The 11,027-nt window shown below is 42.5% G+C and overlaps 1 protein-coding gene across 1 annotated transcript; it reads right to left on the bottom strand.

Annotated features, from left to right (window-relative positions):
- Positions 1-870: 870 nt before the first annotated feature.
- ciartb (circadian associated repressor of transcription b) lies at positions 871-10,126 on the bottom strand. Its single transcript, XM_074632870.1, has 6 exons — positions 9,964-10,126; positions 7,337-7,784; positions 6,935-7,010; positions 6,196-6,274; positions 4,176-4,302; positions 871-2,488 (listed from the first exon to the last, which is right to left on the bottom strand). The coding sequence occupies exons 2-6, from the start codon at positions 7,742-7,744 to the stop codon at positions 2,102-2,104; spliced, it is 1,077 nt and encodes a 358-aa protein (XP_074488971.1). The 5' UTR covers positions 7,745-7,784; positions 9,964-10,126; the 3' UTR covers positions 871-2,101.
- Positions 10,127-11,027: the final 901 nt, after the last annotated feature.

Here is an 11,027-nt window from a genome sequence, read left to right as displayed (position 1 = left end):
TATTCAGTTTTAGATTTGGTTTTTGAATTCTAGTTGGCAGAAGTACACCATGACTATTGCCAGTGTAGTTTCTCAGAAGCTCTGAGGATTGCTCCAGGCAGTTGGAGCAGAAAACTGTGCATCACTCAGAACTTAAGAAACTGCATTTAACTGCTACTAAAAGGAAATAGCCTACAGCAGTCATAATCTTCTCGTTTTCTGCAGCAGCCGGCTCATTGCCTTTTCCTGACACGTGCAAAGGCATTACTGTTATTCTTTCTCTCTTTTTTTTTATACTGAAAGTGATGCTCATATATCATTATCATGAGTTGTCATTGTCCGTGTTGCACCGGCAGGTCACATTGTTTTAACTCTGCTATCAACAGGTGTGTGAAAGTGCACGGATGGGGAAAAAACTAAACCCACACTCACTTTCTGAGAAATGTGAAGTGATACTGAGCGGTTACATTTCACCGCACTTCTGTAAAAGCACAGATTTCACTTTGTCTGTACGGCAGAAATGAAAATTACATAGCGCCTTATAAACAATGAATCGTATTATTTCTTCAGGAAGTGAGCTGTTCACCCTTTAATCTGTCTAACTGATATAAATCAGATCTTCGATGCTTAATTGAGCTCGGTTGAGACTTACAATGAGCTATTTTGTAGAATCCTTTTGCTGGCACAGCTGGTCTTTCCCCCTGTGTGTTACCCTTTAAAATAAGATTTTTGTTTTACTGCAAAGTGGTGCGAGGAGAGGAACATTAGAACAAAGATGTATAATATAATCGTGGCAAATTCGAACATTAGAGGCTCAACCCTTAAGCAATTGCTGCGGTGACTTCTACCAACCCGCATTAAGGAAATTCACAATAAAACAATCCATAGTCATTTTGCATCAAACAAATATAACCACATTTATTTTGAAAGTATAAAATTTCACACTATAAAGGCCACTTTTCAGGGTAAATCGACAACCTTTCTGTAAGATTTACACAGAGAAATACCTTGTCCCTCTCTGCTGGTCTAACATACTGTCCAGTTCTGTGGCAAAATAAAAGAATTGTTCTACTCCACCACAGAAAGTAGTTGGCAAGATCTGAATAATTTACTCGATACAGGAAAATGGCAGGAGAGTGAGAATTCCTGATTTGTACATCCCACAGAGGAGCAGGTACTCTGAACGGTTCTCTCTCTTTATCAAACCGGCTTACAGGCACAGCTTGACGTTACAGGCACTGTTTGCCTTTCTACTGGGAGACTCGAAAAAAGAAATCTGCGGTTGACATTCTTTACAATGGCACCAGTCAGGCCACGAGAGCATCCCCACGGAGAGAGCATCCTCTGTTTGTACAAGCAGAACGGCTCGCACTGCAGACCTCGCTGTCAGAGGCCGTTTGGCTCGCCGCAGACGAGGTGTCCAGACTTTTGAGCGTAGCGTTCACATTCCTACTCACTAACTGTGACGTGGTGCCCACTGAGGTAGAACAGTTGTACCAAAAGACTTATTTATAAAGTATACAAATGAGTAACAGTCACATCAATAAACTTAAGAGTGGAGTCATGGGGTGGGGCGGGGAGGGAGAAAATAACATCACATTTCACCCACATTTTCAGCACAACAATATGTAGACCACTGACATGTCTGGATATCTGAAAAAAATCCCTTCCAGCACAAACTACTCCTGCAATTCTTTCCCTTTCAGGCATAATGGCGGTTTCACAGATAACTCAAACTGTATTATTGCATCTACAAGCCAGTGGGAACAGTTCAGTTGTGAAATCACTAGCTCCGTTGATCTTGGCATGTGAAATCTATCCTTCCCACTCTCACACACGCTAGTCAAGAGTGCAAACAAAAAACAGAAGATAAGTCAACGAAAGGGAACTAAAGCAGACACTTGTCATGTCAGAGAGGGCACATTCCCATACAGAGAGAGTACAACATGTTCGTCAACACTCCTTCCACATCAAAGTGGAGTCGGTGACGTCCCTTTTGAAGGCTCCCGTCTCTCCTGAAGGCTGGAATGGGCAAAGCGAGCTGACTGGCTCCCAGCAGGGTGGGCAAGGCGAGGCTGGGCTGTGCGGTGCTTACAGCTGGACACCCAGCCGTCTGTGTGGACTAGGACCAGCTGCTGTCCGTCAAACCCCCCGTCCCCCTGCGGATGATGATGCTTTCTGTCGACTTAAGAAGCCGCTCTAGACAGGGCGCGTTGATTTTTCCCGGCGGAGGGCCTCTGGGCACCGAGTCTGTCTTAGTGTGGCTGTCCGTGCTGGAGGACACAGCGTTGTCCTGCGTTAGGTCTCTGGGGGACAGCAGGTGCCTGGGGCCAGCCTGGGCCTGCTCTGCTATGGGGGAGCAGATGGGTGACGTGTGGAGCCACTTCAGGTTACTGGCAGAGTAGGCTCCGGGAGGAGTGAGGTCAGTGACTCTCAGGGTTTTGACGCCGGCTGGAGGATCACTGACGGTGACGGGGCTCACGACTGCAGCGACGGTCACTGGAGAAAGCTGTTAGGAAAGAAGGAAGCACAGTTTAATTTTAATTATTTAGTAGTTCATTAATCAGGGGCAATGATGGATCAACAATAAAACTGTAAATGAGTTCACCTAGAATGCGTAGAATTTTCTAGAGCTGCAATTAACAATTATTTTCATTGTTGATTAATCAGTCAGCTATTTTCTTGATTAGTTGTTTGGTTTATAAAATGCCAGAAAATGCTGAAAAATATCGATCAGTGTTTCCCAAAGCCCAAGATGACATCCTCAAATGTCTTGTTATGTCCACAACTCAAAAATATTCAGTTTACTGTCATAAAAGAGTAAAGAAACCAGAAAATATTCACATTTAAGAAGCTGGACTCAGAGAATTTAGACTTTTTTTTTTTAAACAATTATAATCAATTGTCAAAATAGTTGGCAATTTATTAATTTATTTAATGGTTGACAACTAATCAATTAATTGTTGCAGCTCTAGAATTGTCCCTGCCAAATATTAAAGGCGCTTTAAAAATGAAAAAAACAAAAACAAACCTATACACTGTATAACATATAATACAACTCAGTAGTAGTATCTGACTGTGGACCACTAAGATGAATAGGCTGAAAGCAACACAAGAACTACACTAATTTACACTGGAATTTTGTCATATTTCTACAAACAAATAGAATACCATCAGAAAAATATTAAAGCTGTATTAATCACATAAAAAAAATCGACACATTGTGGCCTTTAAAACCTGCAATAATTGATATTTTTGGCCACTCGGAGGTAGCACAACAAAACACGACACTGACACATCACCTTATAAAATGGCTAATTTGTTAGCAAACACGTGCCTATTTACATATTCAGTATTTACACAGAGCAACATTCATTTGAAGATGTGCTTTATTTTTAATCCAATACTCGCTCTCTAGCTTTGATTTGGTCTCACAACTTCCTGAGAAAAACATCTGTTGGCTTTTTCACTGCATGTTCTCTAGCTGGTTGCTAACTTAATCTGTCTGCTGTTTGGTCCTGGGCAGGTAGTGTACTCTGGGTTTATCAGAGCTTTATCACTGAAAACAGATGCCTGCTGTTGCTAAAAACAGCGCTGATGAGAGCGATGTGAACCAAAACAGTAAAGTTGCGAGTCATAACACATAAACAATGATCTGTGGAGCTGAGAACTGCAGAATCGGGTTTTAGTCATTCCCACGATTCGTCATTCTGACCCCTTTCACATTACGAAGTCATTTTATCCATTGTTGATATAAAAATATTTAACATAGCAGCTTTAAAGTTACTGTGTTGCCTTAGCAAACAGTATAACCAGCTACAATGTGCAAAAGAAAAAAAAATGTCCATGACATTCCTGTTTATGGGAGGGTGTGTCAGGATTAGCCACAGAATTAAATCCCTACCAATTAAATGCAAAGGAATGTTCCAGAGTATTCTGACCTTTCTTATCCCCTCAGGAAGCCTCCTCCAAAATTACCTTTTCTCCTCTGTCATTGTTCTTAGCGAACCTGAGACTGCAGTAATACCTCAGCAAAAATAGCTTTTAATCCCCCCTCTCCTGTCCCAGACCTGTGATTAAATAATAAGATATTTTAGTCCCTCTTTCACTGCGTCGTCACCGTATGTTCTTGGCAGCAGGCCTTCTCTCTAACCGAAGAGCTCTTACACAACAGTTCTGCTTTTGTGCAACTTTACCTTTGGTTTCTTGGTGGGAACAGCTTCCTCTGTCTGGGTGACGGTGAGTTGGTCTCGGAGTTTTACATTAGGGAACCAGCTCTTCAGCATTTCCTCCATTTTTAGAATGATATTAATATATTTCTCCCTGAAAAAAAGAGGAAATGAAGGAGAGAAAGAAAGAAACAGGGAGAGAAATAGTTACTCAAGATATCATGCATGAATCTGAGTAATCTACCGATAATCTTGCCAACCTCTTTTCTGAAATCTTATCTCTCCATCAAGCTCATACAGGAAAAAGGCAATGTTGAACAGCGGGTGAACACTTACACTCACTTAGAAAAGCCTGTGTGTATGTGTGTGTGTATGTGTGTGTGTATGTGAGTGTGTGTGCAAGGGGGGGGAGTGGGGTTGTCTTAAGTACATTTCTCACATGTCTTGCGCTCACACGTGTCCTGATGTATAAAAGCTCCGCTCACCTCTAAATATAAAACACCAAAGCCACGACGGTCTCCAACAGCGTCATTGTGAAAATAAACTAATCGCGGCAGTGACGCAGTTTGCGTTGGAGGTGCGCAGCAGAGCGCAGCACACCATTAACTCCCACCCGTCAAAACCAGATGGTGGGTGAGGGATTAGCCCATGTCATATGATCAGGACCTTCCTGCAATACTCCATTCGGGGCATGTTAAATTCATGTGAAAGATTATCCGCAACAGTGACTGCTAAAAAAGTCACTTTGATCCTATCTACCATTGTGTTGCTGCAGGGGCTGCCAGCTGGCAACACAGAGCAGACGCAGGGAGCGACGGAGGGGGGGAGCGACGGAGGTAGGGAGGGGTTCAGTCCACCTTCCAGCCTCTGTCCCGGCTGTCTGCAGGGAGGCTGCCACACCCACTCTTTGTCTCCCATATGAGGGCAGCAGCTGGTGGGTGAGGGCTCCAATTAGTCTCAGCAGCACTTTATCTTATATCAGTATACCTTGATGCTTTGCCTCCCATACAGGTACCAGTAGCGCTGCTTTGAATTCAGAGGAAGATGGTACATGAAGCTGCTATTTCATTTATGGACTTGTGAGATCATAATGTGCTATTTTTCTGTACATTTTTTTTGTCCAATTAAAAATTATTGTTTTTATTGTTTGGTTACTCAATCAACAGAAAATTGCTCAACAACAATTTGCATAATTTATAATCACTGGTCACAGCTTCTCAAATGTAATGATTGTAAATTAAATCCTGTTAGGTTTTTGACTGTTGGTCGAACAAAGCAAGCAAATTGAAGACTTAATGACATCTTATAGACCAAATTAATCAATTACGAGAGATTAATCAATGAAGAATATAATCATTTGTTGCAGCCGTAGTTGAAATTAATGATTGAAAGGAAATTGATATCATTATTCACACGTGAGGAGTTTTTTGTCAAGTCAGATTATACTCTTATTGCTATTGTGATATGGATTTCAACCATATCAGATGCTAAATCAGATGCTAAAGAGCCTGAGAATGGCAATCATTTGCTATTTTATAATGTAAAACATCAAAACATTTAAACATGACTGTATTACAGGGACTAAGACTTTCTCTTTTAAAAGGGGTGATATCATACTCCATTATACCGTCTGGCCAGTGGAGAGCTAATCAAGCAGACAGAAGCGTGCTGCTCCCACAGTGGAGCCTGATACATTTTTAACAAGATGCCCGGCTATAGCGAGACCCAGCCATCTCTGCAGTAAATTTATCCTGAATGTGTGGGGGTGGTGGCGGCTCCTCGCAGGGCAACCTGCTGTGAGCCATGTGTCACAGACGTGTTGTAGACCACTTGGACACACAGACAGCACGAACCATGTCTAGCTATTATTGTTGTGTGTTGGGTTGAGTGTATTTTAGTTGTGATTCTGATAAGATTTCAGTAAAAGTAAAACACACATATCTCAAAATGTGTTTGTATCTACAAAAGCATACAGGAGATATAGTGAATATTATAAGAAGATAGAGCTCATTGCTTCCAGTCTGTGGGTCACGCTGAGGACACTTACCCCATGCAGGGGTTCTGCAGGACACCCATGATCCTCTGAATCCTGTCCATGGCCACGCTCTCCTGGAAACTGCTGAGTCCTGGAAAAGAAGAAAGTTGTACCGTGAGCCATGTGAACTGTGTTGACAGCAGGGCTGTGAGTCTGTGGAGCAGATGGATTGTGTGAAATGCGTGTGTGGGGGAGCAGACTCCCTGCCTCTGTGGCCAGGAAGTGCTGGGTCACACAAGGTTTGACAAAGATCCCAAATGAAGCAGTTTTCAGAGCCTGTCTGAACATGGCGCTGTCTTCTAAAGACCCTTACAATGCCTATCAGACGACTCACAAACAGCAGCTGCTTTGAGGCACAACATGTTCTCGCTCCCCTCTGCCAGGCAGCTAATTTAGAAGCGTGATATTGCTCTCAACTGGCAAAAAAATAACATTTAAATGTGTTTTTTAACTCTTAAAAGAGTGTAGCTGTTAAGAAGCTTTATCCAAAATGAGCTCCATTGTTAAAGATAGACACATGTACACACAGGAAATAGTTGGTTTGCTACTTGATAGCCCTGCAACAATACACATTTCAGACATCTCGCTCTCAAATCTCAGGGACACATATTACGAAAAGAGTGGCACGTTGTCTATCCAGTCCATTGTTCTTTGTTATTTTTTCTCTGAGGCACAAGAAAAACAGGAGCAAAGAAAAAAAACTGTTAACTGTTAAAACAGAGTAAACAGAAAAAGATATTAAATGACTTACGTTCTCTGTATCTCCCTGAACGAAGGCCATTCAAGATAGATGACAGCGGATGAATGTAGCATTGTAGCTCCATGCACTGAAAACAAAAATAGATTAATTTGTAGGTGATATCAAACTCCACACACTGCTGTTCATTTTAATATAATATCAATATGCTGAACATGATTTAGATAAGCCCTAAACTCCTTCTGCTGTCTGACTCAGAATGACTCTAGTTCTGCAGAAAAGCATGACTAATCCTGCTAGTAGTTATAGGGTCATCTTTACTGGAAATGTGATGCATGAAACACCCAGTAAAACCAGCAGGGAGGGGAGTTGATCTAGGTGATAGTGCACGCTCTAGTTTTGCTGACGCCGTCAACCACGTCTTGTGGGAAACAGACACACGTCAGAGGTGCTCACCTTTCTGCTGAAAATTCTGTTTTTCTCGGACACGTTGAGCTGCCGTTCCTTGCACTCCTCCTCCTCCTCTGTGGAGCCGTGAGGTCTCTTCAGTGCTTGCTGAGTGTTTTTGCCATTCGTTTTCTCTCCTTGTTGTGTTTTACACAGTCCAATGGCGCTGTTGACCCAGGCCTCCATGCAGTCGGGGGGAAATCCCCGGCCCGAGGCCTCCCTGACCTTGCTCCAGTTACTGTCGCCTTCCTTCACCTCGCTGCTCCGGCGGCGGCTGCCGTCAGACGGGCCCAGGTGTGGCGGGGCGCTGTCTGTCTGGCTGTGCTTTCCGTTAAAGTCAGACTCCTGTTCGCTGTCGTTGTCCTCATTGTCACTAGCCAGCCAGTCAATGGAGTTGTCCGAATCTGTAGCAGACATCCTCGGCTGCAGGCTCTAACTAGCACTGACCATCACTGACCTGTGCAGACAGAAAGGTCATGGTTATCACACAGAAAAGCATAAAAAGCAGCAGTGATGAAGATGAGAAACTGCAGCTAAAAATGTTCCAAATTCAAGCCATGTAAACAGCTTTAATATATGCAGTGCCCTTGGGCAAACACTGCAGGTTAGTCTGGACCTGAATAAAGGCGCAGACACGGCAGAGCACTCAGAGCAGATGGTGGCAGCGAGACCACAGTTGTTGAGACCACAATGACCTGTTTGTTTTGCAGATGCAACACCTGAGCCAGTAAACACTGACTAGCCGCCATCCAAAACAAACACCAAACATCCCGGTTGTCCACAATGGTCCTGCGAAGCCCTCAGTACGCTCAAATCTTTTTTATTTCATCTCAGAATAGTTGCTATTATAAATCGCCACATCACGACAAGAACAAATACTGTATCTTTATCCCCATTCAGGCTCCATCAACGGGCCTGCCAGCTGCTACCACCACAATCATTCATAAACATTGTGAGCTTGTTTATTCAAAGGGGGCAGGGGTCTGCCACCATGACGACCAGCGCCTCAGACTGCAGACCTCCCATCAACACAAGTGACACTTGTGTGGGGGGGGGGGGAAGGGGATTTTACAAAATGAGAGACTGGCACTGTTTGAATGCCTCGTGAATAAAAAACTCCTCTGACCAAAATGTTCTTCACGGATGTTTCATTTGGCTGAGGAAATCTTTAGATCTCTCCAACATGCTTCCTCAGTGATTAGCAGATAACAAGAAACGTGAGGACAGCATTTTCAGCACGGGGATTATTTTTGGGTGTTTTGAGTGGTTAATGCCTGGCATGTCTCTTGCCTCCTGTGAGATTTGAGGGTAGGAGAGTTAATTGCTCCCTAGGTCTTTGTCACAGGACGACCACCTTCTGATCTTATTGTTACAGACGAGGGTGGAGCAGATTTACGGATTTTTACAAGCTCTAACAAAACAGAGATGCGGGTTATAATTTTACTCCAGGGAGACCACAGTTGACCAATTTTAGTGGGAACAAAAACGATGTGCGAGGAAAACGATTGTGCAGTGGCCAGATTACCAAACAGCACGGGGAAGGGCTGTAATAAGAGTTTATTTCATATCCAAATACTTGGAATCGTACAATATCAACATGTCCAGCATCAAAGACACCTTCTACTGTTGATATTAATATTCAATCCCAGATGGTCCTTTAAAGAAGCGTGACACGACACAACACACAAAGGTAAAATATGTACAAATAAATGTGTTATCTGTGCCAAATGCAAAGCATCCATCATCAAACTTTTGTGGAATATTACATTGTATTATATCTCACGTATATCTTATTATATCCTAGCATAGACATCCTATAATACAATCATCTTCTCAGTCACATGTTTGCTTTTCTATAAGTAGACTTCCTGCAACATACTGACACACAGGGAGATATCAACCACGAGTCATTTCTTATAGCAAGTTATAATACACATTCCTTGTTTGATTTAACTGTCGTAAAACAGCATTCAAATACTTGTTCAAATAGTCATTTTGAATACAGGCCTGCAGTCATTCACAGTGTCTCAGACAGACATTCAAATTGCTCACTGATAATAACAGCTTCTACTCACAGATACATGCTTTTAAAGAGCACACTGTTTCTTTGATAGAATAGCCTTTATGATATCCATGTCTCCATCTATACCTGTGTAGGTGGGGCACATGAATAGAGATGCCCACTTCACACACAGTCTCATTTAAAAAAAAAAAAAAAAAAACAGTGATAAATATGAATTATAAGAGAATAATTCCTTCATCTAGAGATCTTTCCCGCAGAGAAAAACAGAAAAGGATTAAGTGAGTGATCCAATGTGTCGCCTAAATGCAGGTTGGGTAACAGACACAATAGACTTCCTCGTCAAGGCATACAGTATAGTAAATTTGGTAGAAGCCACTGTTAGGTAGTATAAAAACCCCAAAATACAGACAGGACCAATTATCCCTGTCACACCTTAATCTGCCATGTAATAATAATAATAGAATATTAATCCATCACAATAGATACATGTTTGCTTTATTTGCATGCCTGCACCAAAATTCCTGTGGATGATTTTTTTTTAAATAAAATATTTCACCTCCACAGAGATGATGATGATGATGAGGATGATGTGGAATCAGATGAGGGTACCTACCTTCCCAGGGATGGAGAGCGGCTGCTGGTCCAACTCTTGTCGTTGTTCAGCGGGTAAATCCAGCAGGACTGTCTGAGCAGAGAGCAGCTGATGTGTTGGACGTGTGCAGTGTGTGTGAGCGGAGGACACGGTGCAGCCAGCAAATCGTTGCCCGTGTTGCTTCTCCCAAGGCAACGTGTCTGGGAGGGCGGGTTTACCGAGGAGCGTCTCTCCCATTCGCTCCTCCGACGCCCCCGACTGACAAATCATCTTCTCGTGTCGGTGCAGCCGCGGAGCGATAGGCGAGGACCGGTTTACATATGCAAATGACATGGAAATGACACAAACACGTGGACACGCGGATCGGTTTCATTTCAGCAGCTGGGGCGCAAAAAGTCAACCCAGGGCTAGTTTTGGTCATTCTGTAGGCATTTTCTTCCTCGTTATATCATCATCCCGGATGATGGGATGATGGCTGTGACTTGTGTGGCATGCCAGTAAACTGAGCTGGCCTGGTCAGCAGTTTCAGGACTGTGATGGTTCATGTGAGAGTTTGCTCAAGGACACTTCAGCATGTGTGTGAGCTAGACAGTCATTTCCTTCTAAGTTTAGAATAGATTTACCAGTATAGTGGAGGAAGTCTTTACCTCCTTTACTGAAGTAGAAGTACCGATACCTCAAATACTCTAAAGCCTATAAAAGTAGGCCTATCAAAAATAAAAAAATATGCATTGTGGTCACTTAGGCTATACCCTTACAAGAAAAGAAGTTTATTCAAGTGTGCTATTAGTATACTTATTTTAAGCTTAAAATAAGTATGTTTTCAGTTTACTTTTTATGTATTTATCCAAGATATACTTAACAAAATTATACTTAAGTATACTTGGCTTATACTGACAACAGAAAAGTCTTAATATACTTTGCTTATGCTGACAAGTATGCACAAAAGTCTTTGTATACTTTGCTTATGCTGACAAGTATGCAGAAAAGTCTAAGGAAAGTCTAAGTATACTTGGCTTATACTGACAAGTATTCAGGAAAGTCTAAGTAAACTTGGCTTATACTGACAACCAAAAAGTCTAAGT

This window comes from Sebastes fasciatus, chromosome 4 (genome assembly GCF_043250625.1).
Source record: "Sebastes fasciatus isolate fSebFas1 chromosome 4, fSebFas1.pri, whole genome shotgun sequence".
NCBI classification, from domain to species: domain Eukaryota; kingdom Metazoa; phylum Chordata; class Actinopteri; order Perciformes; family Sebastidae; genus Sebastes; species Sebastes fasciatus.
This window is presented reverse-complemented; position numbering and strand designations above follow the sequence as displayed.

What these genes read in the sequence shown, in the direction of transcription:
- ciartb (XM_074632870.1), bottom strand. Translation starts at nt 7,744, where the DNA reads ATGTCTGCTACAGATTCGGACAACTCCATTGACTGGCTGGCTAGTGAC. An exon ending in TTCAGGGAGATACAGAGAAC is followed by an intron (nt 6,275 to 6,934) that starts GTAAGTCATTTA and finishes CTTCTTTTCCAG; the next exon opens with GACTCAGCAGTTTCCAGGAG. An exon ending in CTGCAGAACCCCTGCATGGG is followed by an intron (nt 4,303 to 6,195) that starts GTAAGTGTCCTC and finishes TCTTTTTTTCAG; the next exon opens with GGAGAAATATATTAATATCA.